Below are 14,450 nucleotides of genomic sequence, written 5' to 3' on the forward strand. Positions count from 1 at the left end.
CCACAAAAGGAAAGGCACCCAGTTTCTTCTAACATCCTGAATCTGTTCATATATGAAGCTAGGACTTAGCAGTTTCAAGAGTTCAAGTACATCCATGATCTCCAGATCATTCTCACATTGCTCCTCCAATAAGCACAGCTAAGAACTCTACACTTTTCCCACCTCTGGGAGCTTTAAAGAGACATTTCAAATGAAAAACCTCAGAGGCAATGCAAGGCTCCCCAAGAAAGTAAAGCACTAAACCGCCCTGCAACAAATCATGCAAAGGCTGTGATAGCTCTACAAAGCATCTGTGTACTTTGGCCCAGCTATAGTACTGAGAAAAACAGGTGCTAATGTTTCAAAAAGATTAAGATGCCAAACAATGCAAATTACCCCTCCCTTGACACACTGAAGAACTTGCTCAATATTGGGGGTGCTCAGCACCCACGAGTTGGCTCCTATGCAACTGAGAGTGCAGAGCAGGGGCATAGCCAGATGTAGTATTTTGGATGGGTCTGAGCTCAAGTTGGGTAGGCAAGTAATTTTTCCCACATCCTCCAACTCAAATACACGAGCTGGCAGGGATCTCCAAGCCAGCTGGAACAATTATGTACTCTGCAGCCCGTGGCTGGTACACTCCTATACTACTTTCTAAGCATCACTGCTGCATCACCCCCTGTACAAACACAAAACTGAACATGCCCAGAAAGGGGGCTGGCGCGGCATTGGCACAAAGAGATTAGTATGAGTGTGTTCTGGCTGCAGGCTGCAGAGTACAGGATTGTTCCAGTTACTGGAAGCGGCGCTCTTCAGCTGGTGGGGCTTAGGGTTCCCCGCCAGTCTTAAAAAGGGTGCCACAATTTTGGGTGGGTCCGAGCCCAAAGTGGGTGAGTCTAGGTCCGTCCATGGCTATGCCACTGGTGCAGAGCGCCCCATAGTCACATAAGTGCACACACACAGGATAATCTCTTAAGGTTTAGTATCATCCAGCTTTAGGGAGCATCTCGAACTCAGATGGAGGTTGAAAATAATGAAATTGTGTGTGCTGAACAAACAGTGATGAAAATTCCTGACAGGGCAGGGTTAGCTCTTTGGTAGGCCCTTGGCAAACAAACACATTAGGCTGCCTATTGTAATATAAGTACTTGTTAAAACTCATACAAAAGGGGCCATGGGTAGTTCTGTCTGCAGAAGAAAACTGGCAGAAAAGGAAGCGGCAAGTAAGAAGCACTGCTTGCCAACTCCTGCCAAGTGCAGTACAACGCACAGGGCGTGGAGAGGATAGGCAGGCCTCTGTGGGCACTGGTGGCTCTGGTCTCACTCCCATTCTTCTTTCCACCACAACTGACTTATCAGGTAACAATCTGACTTGGGAGCTACTGAATTAGCACATCTGAGAGAGCTATGTCTAGTTTGCTACGCCTTAATCCTGCCCCGATGATTGAGTATCTCAGCTCGGACTCACCTGCAGTGCATAGAAGGACAGCAACTTCATCACCGGTTTCTGCATATCCTGCAGGTATCTCCCTGTGTATTCTCTGGTGTAGCGTGACACCACATTCACCAGCTCCCCCAGCACCAGTGGGATCTGGATGTTTAAAATTGCAGCTCCAAAAGCTAGCTAGAAGAAATGAAGACACATCAAAAACAGAAATAAACTAGTAAACTATGTTTTGTATAGCTGACTCCCAAATTACTTCCCCACAAAGCACCCTTTTGGCACCCAACTAAAACTTCACAACGCTTTTTGGTAATCCTGGTCCCCTCACTCAGCAGCACACCTCTTCTCCCAGACCTCTAGAAGGACCTGGAAACTCTGGTGTTCTGTTCAGACCAAGATTGGCAGACATGGAAAGAAGGAAGTTGGGGGGGAGGGGTCTTGGGAATCCAGCAGTGTCCAACAGGGAAGACTAAATCTTACGGAATCTTAAATCTCTTAATACAAACTATTTGGACAAATTTATAGGTAAAGTTATTAATATATATACATCAAATTGGTATAACACACCCTTTGGTATCATGAGGTTTGGTCCTTTTGAAGAGGCAGCTTAGACATATGTAACACCTCTGGAGGAAGAATAAATTGGACACCAATTTTTGTATTTAAAGAGAAATGCTCAAAATGTACCATGAAAGCGTAAAGGCCGTAAAAAAGGTGTACTTTTCGCAGTGGATTATGGAAAGTACTTATCCTTCAAAGGAACATTTTAGTATTTTAAAAGAATTGTCAGGACATTCTGTAGGTCCAGTAGATAAATGACCTTCTGTAAAGCAACTGGCATATATGAAGCTAGGACTTAGCAATTTGAAGAGTTCAAGTACATTATGATCTCCGGATCATTCTCACATTGCTCCAATAAGCACAGCTAAGAACTCTACACTTTCCCCACCCCTGGGAGCTTTAAAGAGACATCTCAAATGATCAACCTCAAAGGCAATGCAAGTCTCCTAAAGAAAGTAAAGCACTAAACCGCCCTGCAACACCTTACTGCAAAGATTTGTATGGTATTGCTCCTCTCCTCTACCATTTTACAATCGTTTCAGCTTCTACAGACAGTTGGAATCCCTTTTGACGGCAGCAGACCAAATCTATGCTACCAAGATATAGGGATGTCTCCTTGTGGTTTATCATGTTTGGCCATCTTTTAACCCTGCATCCTTTACTGCATGGGAAAAAGTTTTTATCCCAAGCTAGCCCACTAATTGCCAATTGGATATTATTCCTTCCAAACTCTTCAAAATTTCTTTGCAGTCACTACATCCATTTATTCTTATTTTACTATTGTTATGTTGTTAACAAAATTGTTAAGTTTTACGTTAAACTGTACCTGCTGTACACCGCTTGGGTGAATCTCTCCATAAAGGCAGTTAATAAATCCCAATAAATAATGTGGCTTAAATTAATCAGGATTTAGGAACTCCACAGTACTGAGACTTGTTCGACAGCCTTGTTTAGTGAGGTCCATGGGTACTTAGAAAGGAGGCGCACTGCCTTAATAGTTTCTCCAGACCTCACTGAAGTTTTTGATCTGGTTTATCCTGTGTTATTATGGTCACGTTTATATGCTTGTGGACTCGGTACAGTTTTTCAATAATTCAGTTCCCTTTGACTGATTGTGATTACTATCTTTCATTCAATGAGCCAGTCTCTAAAAGTAACAACTTCATTGTGGAGTACCCAAAGGTTCAGTTCTCTCAATTATTATGTTTCCAAGTTTATTTCAGTCTTCATATACTATCAAATAGTAGGTCATCAAGGCAGTTTATAATTAAAAACAAATGTAGGTATTGGGGTGAGAGAAAAAAAAACAGAAGGGAACTACAATTTAAGTTAGAGGGAATGGGGAGGAAAGGAGGAGGAATTAATATGTGAAGGACCAGGCAAATAGATATGTTTTTAATCCTGTTTTAAATTTAGGAAACGAGGCTTCCATGTGTAGATAAGATCGAAGGTTATTCCATAGTGAAGGAGCAACAACATTGAAGATGAAATCAGATATAATCTAATCAGATATATGAAAGGAAGGTGCTACTAAAATGGGCAGAATGTAAAGTTCTAGAAGGCGTATGTGGAACTAATAAGACATGACAGGAACAGTGGATTTCCCTCATGGTGTATCTTATGGGTTACAGAGGATCTTGAAGGAAATTCTAGCAGATATTGGGAGCTAGCGCTCCTCTGAATAGGGGCGTTACATGATCTTTCATTGTAGGGCCTTTTAGAAGCTTAGTAGCAGATATTTAATATCTACTGACAAGGCCATGGAAAAGTGTGTTACAGGGTGATTTAATACAATTGATTAACATCTTCCTGAGCCCATTAGCTTTCCTTATTCAGTTTTTGGGGATTAATGCCTACTGTTTTGTAGATGACATATAATTATCTACTTTCACAGACACTGTCCAACTCCTTTTCTATCCAATATTTTATTATGCACAGTTGTCACTTGGTTAGAGACCAATGGTCTTAAATTAAAACCTTCTAAATGCAAAGCAATGTGGATCACAGGATGTGCTTTATCAACTACAATAGCACCAGCATTAACTGGCCAAACACATCCACTGGACTCTACTATTAAGATTCTCGGATATCTTTATGATACACATCTTTCTTTTGTACCGTAAGTGACAGCAGTAGTCAAATGATGTTTCATGATAGTAACATAGTAAATGACGGCAGATAAAGACCTGTACGGTCCAACCAGTCTGCCCAACAAGATAAACTCATTTTACATTGGAATGTGCTGCAATTAATTCGATCTATTCTCTGTCCCTGGAGGGCTCACAATCTAATTTTGTACCTGAGGCAATCGAGGGTTAAGTGACTTGCCCAAGATCACAAGGAGCAGCAGTGGGCTTTGAACCGGCCACCTCTGGATATCAAGACTGGTGCTCTAACCACTAGGCCACTCCTCCACTCATTTTAGCCCAGAAAGCATTCTATACCGGTAGTCCATACTATTTACATCATCTTTCCTGACTCCATATCTTCTAGTAAGGGTTTTGCATTTTCAAGATCAGAATCGCTTAATAAATTCATCTTTATTTACTGCCAGATTTTACTAGATATGAAGGTTTTTTTCCTACTTGCACCCACCCTTTGGAATGAATGACCTTTATTCCTCCAAGCAGAGACTAGTTTCAAGAAATTTAAGATTGGTTTGAAGACATTTTTTTCTGTGGTTTTTCCCCAAAGATTGAACTAGGAGGAGTTGGTCAGATAGTGGTGAACATTGGTCTAATTTTATTTTCTTTTTCTTCTACTCCTTTGGTATTCTGTTATTCATTTCTTAAGTTTGATTATAGTTTCTTTTTTTTATACTGTAAACCACTGATTTAATTGTCAAGAGGAGTGGTCTAGTAAGACTTTAAATAAACCATCAAATGTATCACAGAATAATAAATGACCTCCCTTCTCTTATCTTTGCCCACGCTCCTTTCCTTCTCTCCCCCTTCTTCCCAATGACTTATTTAAGATGGAGAATGTACACAGTGGGCACCTCCTTGAAAGCACAGAAGTGGGATGAGAGAGAGACTCTTACAAGTGATGCAGCCAGCAAAGCCCACAGCTGGGGTCGCAGCAGCTTCCAGAACTCTCTCCAGTTGAATTGTGGTTCTGCATGTAGCTTCTTCTTGGGCTCCAGGAAGAGGTTGGCATTGTTGTTGAGGTCCAGTTGACAGTACACCACATGGCCTCCCAAGGAAAGCAGGGCAGGGCCCATCAGGAACGCCACAGCTTGGCCCACTCGGACAGGTCGCCAGGCCCTCTGCGCTGCTCGCCCCAGGCCATTTTGTGCCCTGGCATAGACACACAGTGCCTGGTGTGATCGCCGAGCCAAAGAGCCCGATGTTCCAGGAGCATGAGAGCACCAAATTCTCATACCTATGCACCTGAAAATGACAGCAACGGAAGTAGCCATGAGAAGCAACACTGAATTTTATCTACAGCACCCTATTACATGTTAAAACAAGACATATAGTTAACAGTATTTCAAATCACTGAATTTTTTGTTCTTTTTGTGTGTTTCAATGTTTCGTTTTTAGAGAAATCTCTAAAAGTAGCAGTCATAGATGTGTTATGGCAGATGGTCCTGGGGTTTTTGTGAACGCACAGACTGGCTGTACACATCAAATCACAAGACCAGGTTTAAAACATCAACTCATCAGGGAACCATGCACAAGAATGCTAGCCACTCAAGCACCTGAACTTCCTTTGAGTAAAATTAGTAGCTATCAAGATCCTGATAAACTGTGCTAGGTACCACTGAAGACATTCACAGAACTACCTCCAAGAGTGGTGCTTCCCAACCTGCGTGCCTTCAGATCTCATCAGGTGTACCACGAAAAAACAAAAGTCACCACTGCCTGATGCTGAGGTCCAGTTGACAGTATACCACATGGCCTCCCAAGGAAAGCAGGGCAGGGCCCATCAGGAATGCCACAGCTTGGCCCACTCGGACAGGTCGCCAGGCCCTCTGCGCTGCTCGCCCCAGGCCATGGCTCTGCTCTCAGCACCTCACAGCAACAATGAGAAAGGAGATGGCTCTTAAACATGTCAGAGCTCCTTTCTGAGCACGTATAGTAAGAGACTCTGGTGACTGAACATTTGAGCCCAGCGGATCCAGCAGCTACACCAGGCGATTCAGTCATCTATTTGTTCACTGGCTTCAAAGAGTTTGAAAGTGACCCAAAGTCCTGCACATAAGCCTACTGAAAATTACTTGAACCCAATGGAGTAGATCAGTGGTTCCCAAACCTGGTCCTGGAGGCACCCCAGCCAGTCAGGTTTTCAGGATATGTACAATGAATATTCATGAGAGAGATTTGCAAGCACTGCCTCCACTGCATGCAAATCTCTCTCATGAATATTCATTGTGGATATCCTGAAAACCTGACTGGCTGGGGTGCCTCCAGGACCAGGTTTGGGAACCACTGGAGTGGATATTCAGAACAATTTAACTAAAGAGAAGAGGCGCCTGCTCAGCTAAATCATTGAACTGGCCATCCCCAAATTTTCAGCAGTGCCACTGAAAATCTATTGTGACTGCCGTGGCACTATCTGGGTAGTATCTAGAAAATAAGGGGATTCACAACATAAAGCACAAACGCGTCTGAGCAATTATGTGAATTATTAAGAGGAAAGGCCTCAAGAAGCCCCCAAGAGGTTTTGGCCGATGATGAAGAAGTCCAGCCCCCCGTAGTTAATACTCAAGCTGGGGGCTTCTTGAGGCCTTTCCTCTTAATAATTCACATAATTGCTCAGACGCGTTTGTGCTTTATGTTGTGAATCTCCTTATTTTCTAGATATTGAATTATTTTGAAGGAGATCACCTCTGTTATCTATTATAGTTTGATTCTAGCTATCTGGGTAGTGCCAGGGCAGTCCGGGATTTACCTGGTTAGTGGAGATATTCAGTCCGTTAACTGGTAAAGTAACTGGATCAAGTGAGGACAGCAAATAAAGGATGTTCTAAGAGGGGGGGCTGGGCTCCCCACTTTGGGTTCAGGCAGGGGTGTGCTGGTAAATTTTTAACAACAAGCTCTTTCTCCGTAGCCAGCTCTGCAGTTGGAAGGGCCAGGGGTGGCCGGTGGGGGAGCAACACTTGCCTCTCTCTCCTCCCTCCCTTCATGTGGGCATGCTAGGCATACCTTTGCTGGCAGCCAATAAATGGACTGCCACCACTCCCAACGTCTTGCTCTGATCGGGGAGCAGCAGTAGTCTATTTACTTGGCTGGCAGGGCTCAGCATCCCCACCAGTAAAGTAAAAGATAATTCAGCAGGGGGCCCAAGCCCACATTTTGGGAGCCAGTTGTTAAAGCAGCCACGGAGGGCCCTACTTTAACAACCGACTCCCAAAATTCTTAAAAACTTAACAACCGGCTCTTGCGAGCCTGTGAGAGCCTGCTCCAGCACACCACTGGGTTCAGGCCTCCCCCCCTCCAACCTGATGATTATTCAGACAGAAGGAGATGGATCGAAGGACAGATTGTTAGTGAAGACAGAGATAGCTTATCAAGAGACTCACAGGCAGTATCGTCCATACAGAGACGGAAACCGTGTATGCAGAGACTAGCAATAGAGAGATGGAGACATTATATGGAGGAACTGATGGGTAACAGAGCGACTGCCAAATATGCAGAGATGCAGAAATAATACATATAGACTGACAAAAGAGTAGAGTGAAAGCCCAAGAATAGACAGGCAATAAATAGAGAGGTAGTCTGTAGGATTGCATTTAGAAAGACTAGAGTTTATAAACAGAGGGTCTACAACATCCGGAGACAGTCTGTAAAGTAAATAGTGTCTGGGGCAGGGCTTTTTTTGAGGGGGTACTTGGGGGTACTGAGTACCGGCACCTTTTCCACTGTCTGCTAAACTTGACCCCTTGGTTCTCGTATTTTAATGAAAGAGCTCAGGTTCTACACACAAATTCTGCCTTGTCACAGATTCTATGACTGGTTGCAGGTGTCCTGGCTATTGTAGGGTGGGTCCCTCAATGATCACTCCACCCCTGAAGGGTGGCCTGGCATTTGAGTACCGGCACCTTTTTTGCTAGACAAAATGCACTGGTCTGGGGAGACAGAGAGAGAGAGAGAGAGAGAGACAGAGAGAGATTATAAAGAGATTGATGGTCTGTTCAGAAAGCCTCTAAATTTGAGAGAAGGTATGTAAAGAGGTCAGTGTATGCAAAAGACTGACAAACATAGGTTCTGTGAAGGAATACACATTCTAGAGGGACAGACAGTCAGACAGAGACAATAGTGTCGGAGAGATAAAGAGACACACACATACATGCACCCACATTTCATCAGACATCTTGGTATGTACCTTCAGCCCCATCGCATTTTTTAAAACTGCAAAGAATACTTAACAAGAAGGAAACATTTGTGTGCTTCTTTGAGGTTTGACTGTGCTGCTGGAGCAATTCACCAAGGCACGAAGGTTGAGTATGACCGGCCTGTTTATAGCCAGGATCTGATGACTGAGAGCTGGGGGAAGAATACAGACATACATAATATATGCTACAGATCAGAAGCAGCTTAAAATAGGAGCAAAGTACATAGTAGGAGGAGATTGAAGATACATGGAGAGAAATGCTCAAAGAGCAGATTATATCTCAGAGCACTGCTCTAATGCACACTTGGGAAAAAGGTAAATACAGTGGATAAAGAAGAGTATGCATGGGAAGATGCTTAAGAGAACAGGACAGGCACAAGTTAATGGTGCAGGTCAAAAAGGCACAAGTAGGTGGTAGCACAGGAGCCGACTCTGTGGGTGCTTGAGCACCCCCAATTTTGAGAAGAGTCCTTGTATGTGTCCAAGGAAGGGTTATTTCCACTGGGCTTAGCACCCCCAATAATTTTGAAAAGTTGGCTCCTATGGGTGGTAGATATGGTGGATGAATGTAAATGGGTATTATATAGGCAAGGACTGTATATGTAGATCACTGAGAAGAAAGTTAGGTTAGGAAGATACAGAGAAAATGATTTGTAAGGTAGAGGGAACAGATTCAAAGAGAACCAGCATTTACATATGGGCTGAGATAGGTTAGGAGCATAAACTATCATAAGGGAAACAGTACATTTATTCAAGCAAGCCTATCCAAATTGCCACAGTCCATCATATGAACCCATCTACCCAACATACACCTAGAACACAACGACACTGACCCAGACTATATCTCCCACCTTACTCCCTTCTCCATTGCTTATCTCTACCTACTTATCTCTTCTATTATTCTGTTATACTTAAACTTTTTTTACTCTCTCTAACAATATTCTGTATTCCCTATTACTATGTAAGCTGCATTGAACCTGCTTTAAGAAGGGAAAGCGCGGAATACAAATGTAATAAATAAATAAATACAAGGGCTAAGATATCCACTTATAAACACAAATACCAATGTACCTAGTGGAAGAAACACACAGAACCAGAATTAAAAGTCGAAATGAGGCCTACAGAGCCTTAGACAAAAAGAAAGACACAAACATTTACAGCTTACAAGAAAAATACCCAGTGCACCTGAATGTAACTCAGCTTGAACTACCACTGAAAAAGGTGTGAGCAAAATCCAAATTCTCTATATATAAAAGGCACCACCAACGTTCTATGAAGCCTCCAGCCAGAACTGTGAAGGGGGAGAGATATCCGGTTTCCCCATGAGTGTCTGCCCCGCCCTCGCTCTCTCTGTAACACAAACAGTGAAGAAAAAAACACAGCAAAGCACGAAATCAAATCGCTCTCTCTGTAACAGTGAAGGACTCAGAGGGGGGAGGGGAGAGAGGGCAGAGGGCAGGGACACACACACTCCCACATGCACACAGAAGAAAACCTTGCTAGCCCCCGTTTCATTTGCATCAGAAACGGGGCTTTTTTACTAGTAAATAAATAAAACTAATAGCACAGACGAACAGGTACAGGAAAAGACGCACAAGAGGGAGAAACAAAGGAATTTTAATACAATGGCCTGGTTGCTATGAATGCATACATTTAGAAACTAAAGCACAGCACAGACTTTTGACCTTAGAAGAATTGGCAGGTCAGCTGTAGAGTCACAGAAGGAAGTGAAAGTTTAAAGAGGTGAGCCGGTTTGTGCTGAGCCAGGTTAACTAGGAACAGCACCTTGCCAAGGACCTTTCATCAAAGAACAAGGGAGGAGAGATAGAGCCATAGATAAACAGACTGAGTTTTCTTTAAGACTGAAAGATTTCCAGATTGGTTGACAAAACAACAGCAGCTCACAAAATCTGGGCAGATGCAGTTGGCAGTAACTGAACACAGGAAGGCATGCTTTGTATACGCACATCCAGGGCCAGGTGTATTATGATAGGTCCGAGAATGGAGCCAGGGAGGCTTTATATCTACAAAAGAGATAATATATTTCTTCAGAGACTACAGTGAAACCACCGAGGCTGGGATAGCATGTTGTAATCAACCAGAGAACCTTGCCTGCTATATTATAACTGAAGGTTGAGGTTTTGAAGCCAGCTTGAATGCTGGAGTTTGGATCCTTTTATTACAACTTATTCAAGAAAAAAAAAAACCTGAGGGAAGCAGAAGCAGATGCAGCCATAAGGACCTGTCAGCCAGGAGTGATTTACGGGGAGCCACATGGTTGGGACAGATTGCCTTCAGAGAAAGTGGGAGTTGGGTTTTCCAAAGTGAAGTGGGCTCCGAAAGAAACTACATGCACGTTGAGACATGAGATTCACCCAACAGCCTGTTTCAGAGGTTGCATAACAGTTGCTGGGGCTGTCAGCCAGGTAGCAACCAACCAGCGGAAAGAAGCGCATATATACTACACATAATTCCAAGCTGGCAGCAGGCAGGCAGGGCCTCAGAGTCCTGTCCAGAATCAGAGTCTAGCTTGTTGCCAGCCAGGCTGTGATGACCTTCATTCAGGTCAGGAAATTAGTTTTTATGCCAAGAGAGGGGGGACGAAGGTAAGCACAGGGCAAGGGATGGGAGTGGGGGAACTTTTTTTGGATATAGTAAGGTTGGAAGAGCATAGAGCAAAAACAATTGTGTGGCTTTTTGTAGTAGTGAGGGCAAGAAAAAGGAAGCTTTGGGTCGAGGGGGAACAGCTGACAGAAGCCAGCAAAAAGGAAGGGAGCACAGTCGCTGCAGGAGAGAAACAGACAAAAACCACAGAGGAAGCACAGAGAAGAATCTGAAATGGAACAGGGTGGGGTGGGGGGGGGGGGGCACTGGATTCATCAACTGTGTCTACATAAAAGAAAATGATCAGCTAAGACATAATTTTTCATTCCTTAGTGCCAGCAGCAGATAAATCCAGAGACCAGTGGGATGTAGCAAAAGCAGTCCTTGTGTAAGGTGGGAACCTGAAGCCTCCGCCGAGAGTACCAAGGCACCAAAAGCATCATCTGAATGTGCTGAGACATCCAAACAGTAATGAACGTCGCTGCCCTGCCAATTTCCTCCAACAAGAACAGTCACACCTCTGCCCAAGAAGTTGCAACCACCTGACCAGAATGTGTCCAAAAATAGGCTGGGAGTAGTCTATTTGCCAGCAAATAAGCTGAAGCGATCGTGTCCTTTACCCAGCGAGCAATAGACACCTTCAATGCTGCCTCCCCTTTGCAAAGATCTGAGATAAGAATGAATAAATGATCTGACCGACAAAAGTTGTTGGTCGCCTCCAGATAATGGAGAGCACGGCAGACATCCAGTAGTTGCACAGAAGGAAAATCCCGAGGGTACAACTCCTTGTGAACGGTGGGAAGAAACTAAGGTTGATTAAGGTGAAAGGTGGAAATCACCATAGGAAGGAAGGCACCGTTGGCACCGTCACTCTGTTGGACGAAAAATGAAGAAAAGGTTTGCGCCATGATAATGTCTGATGAGAAAAACTGCATTATGAGTCACATCTTTCAAAGGCACCGATTTAACGGCTCAAAAGGCACCTTGTGCAGCACCTGAAGCACCAAACTGAAATTCCATTCCGGGCACTGAGAGTCCACTGGAGGCTTAAGATGATGGACTCCCTTCAAGAAACGAATGATATCCGGATATGAAGCTAACAATGAATGCAACAGTCAGCCTCTATAGCATGCCAAGGCCATGACCTGCACCCGCAGAGAACTGTATGCCAGCCATTTCACCAGGCCATCCTGTAAAAATGCTAAGATCTGAGGAAGTGAAGCCCGAAAAGGAGAAACCACCCGGTCTGCATACCAAGTCTCCAAGGGCCGTCACAAACACACATATTCCGTGAAGGCAGAACACTTTTTTTGCCTAAAGAGTAGCAATGACCTTTCTTCCTCAAATTGACCTGCTCAATAGCCAGGCTGTAAGACCAAAGCAGGAGGGATCCTCTATCTGGATTGGCCCCTGAACCAGGTCAGGATAGAGAGGCAAGCAGAAGGGTTCGTCCACTTGCAAATGAATAAGGTCCGAATACCACGGCGGACATGACCGGTCTGGAGTGACGAGAATCACTTGACTTGCATGACGAAGGATCCTGTGGAGTACCCTGTCCACCATGGGCCACAGATGGCACACATAAAGAAGGACATCTTCTGGCCATGGCTGAAAAACAGCATCTATACTCTCCGAGCTGTAGTCCCTTTTTCTGCTGAAAAATCATGGAGCCTTGGCATTGTGGTGGGTTGCCATGAGATCCATGACCAGCATCCCCACTTGTGAGTAATCCGCTGCCAGCTCCCATTCTCCCTGGTCCAAGGCGTTCAGGCGAATTATCTGAGCAGGAACATTCTGTACTCCCACAATATGTACCGCCAAAAGCTGATGCAGGTGAGATTCTGCCCAATGGACGAGCAGCTGGCTTTTGCATGCTACAGCCGCACTTTGCATGCACCCCTGTTGACGGATGTAGGCAACCGCCATCATATTGTCAGAGAGGACATGCAGGCTTGTCTTTCACTAGGGTCTGGAACTTCAGTAGATCTAAGCACACCGCCCGAAGCTCCTACCCATTGATCGGCCACTGTGCTTCCTCAGTGGACCGAAGGCCATGAACCATGTGGTGGAAGCAATGAGCCCCCCACCCCATAAGGTTCGCATCTGTTATGACTATTGTCTACATCGGAGTTGCTAGAGGAAGACCGCTGCACAGGGTCAAAACTCACAACCACCAATCCATCCTGCAGATGCTGGCAAAGTCCAGCAAAGAGCAAGATTGTAATTTTGGGAGACTGGCGACCAACTACTCAAAAGAGACTGTTGTAAAGGACACATGCGAGCCTGTGCCCATGGCACTGCATCCAAGGTTGCCACCATCGACCCAAGAATTTGAATGTAATCCCAAACTCTAAGACAGGGACAGTGGAAGAGATGTCTTCAAGTCCATAATCGGACACACCACTGTTCCGGCAGAAACACCTTGCCGAGAATAAAAAAGCAGCCACCATGACCTTGGAAAACGTCTGAGGCACTGTAGAGAGCACAAAAGGCTTCACTTGAAACTGAAAATATTGCCTGAGCACGTCAAAGCATTTTAAGGTTCAAGGACGCTGAAGTAGCAGGTTCAGGGGAGTCAGTATTGAGGACCTGGAGGGCTTTAGTGATGAAGGAAGATAGTTCGTCTTTATGGAAGACCCTCACCACTGTGGGGTCACCTGCTTCCTCCGCAAGGATCTCCCCCTTCCCAAAGTCCACCTGACCCTGTGTGAAATCTGAAGGACCTAAAAGACCCGCCCTCCAACAAAAGCAGTGACAGAAGAACCAGAGACCCCCCCTTCAGAAATGCAGCGACTCTTTGGGGCAGGGTCCACAGAAGGCAAAACTGCTTGTGAGAAGGTTGCCTGTTCCAAAGCAGGATTCAAAAGGGTACTGCTTGTGCTCTGCCCTGATTTTTTCAATAAAAATGCGTTGTGCAGTAGCAGAACTCTGGGGAGAAGGACTCAGTAACCCCTCCCCCAGAGTAACCCCTTGAAACCCTGGAACGCGAGGGTATCTGTTTGGTGGGAAGATCAGAGACAGCCAGCATCGGAAGCGCGATCCCTGATTCACGCTGTAAAATGAGTGTGGGCAGGCTGTGTGCAGCCAAAGGAGACTCATCACGTGGGAAATAATTACTACTTCAGCACTCCTAGCCCCCTCTGATACCGAGGAGTCAGCACAGCCCCTCTGACACTAACCCGATGCTGCTCTCCACTTCCCATAGTGGGAGCATGCATTTCACAAGCTCCGTGGCCATCTTTTTTTTTTTTTTAAGAAATAATGAAAGCAAAAGTGGAGCCCTAAAGCACAGCAAAAAATGAAAGGTACACGCTGTTGTCAAAGGCCCTGCCTGATGGCACGTCAAAGGCCCTGCCTGATGGCACTTTGAGCTACTGCAAGTTGCTGAAACCACACTCCTAGATCACCTAAATTCTGAGACTCAGATACCCTCCTGGTTTCAAATCAGTGGAGCAGTCAAAGACTGACACACTGACTAAGAAAAATTCCTTTTTTTTACGTGAGGAAGGAGAAAGGAGGAAGGGTT

The 14,450-nt window shown here is 44.8% G+C and overlaps 1 protein-coding gene across 1 annotated transcript in view; it reads right to left on the reverse strand.

Annotated features, from left to right (window-relative positions):
- The window catches only part of ABCB8 (ATP binding cassette subfamily B member 8), an 80,003-nt gene that overhangs the window by 45,947 nt on the left and 19,606 nt on the right, over window positions 1–14,450 (reverse strand). The window contains exons 2-3 of the mRNA XM_030195580.1: window positions 5,025–5,373; window positions 1,448–1,603 (exon numbers count right to left, since the gene is read on the reverse strand). Of these exons, the coding sequence (XP_030051440.1) occupies window positions 1,448–1,603; window positions 5,025–5,373 (505 nt within the window). The remainder of the gene's footprint in view (window positions 1–1,447; window positions 1,604–5,024; window positions 5,374–14,450) is intronic.

Source organism: Microcaecilia unicolor, chromosome 1, assembly GCF_901765095.1.
Source record: "Microcaecilia unicolor chromosome 1, aMicUni1.1, whole genome shotgun sequence".
Classification (NCBI taxonomy): domain Eukaryota; kingdom Metazoa; phylum Chordata; class Amphibia; order Gymnophiona; family Siphonopidae; genus Microcaecilia; species Microcaecilia unicolor.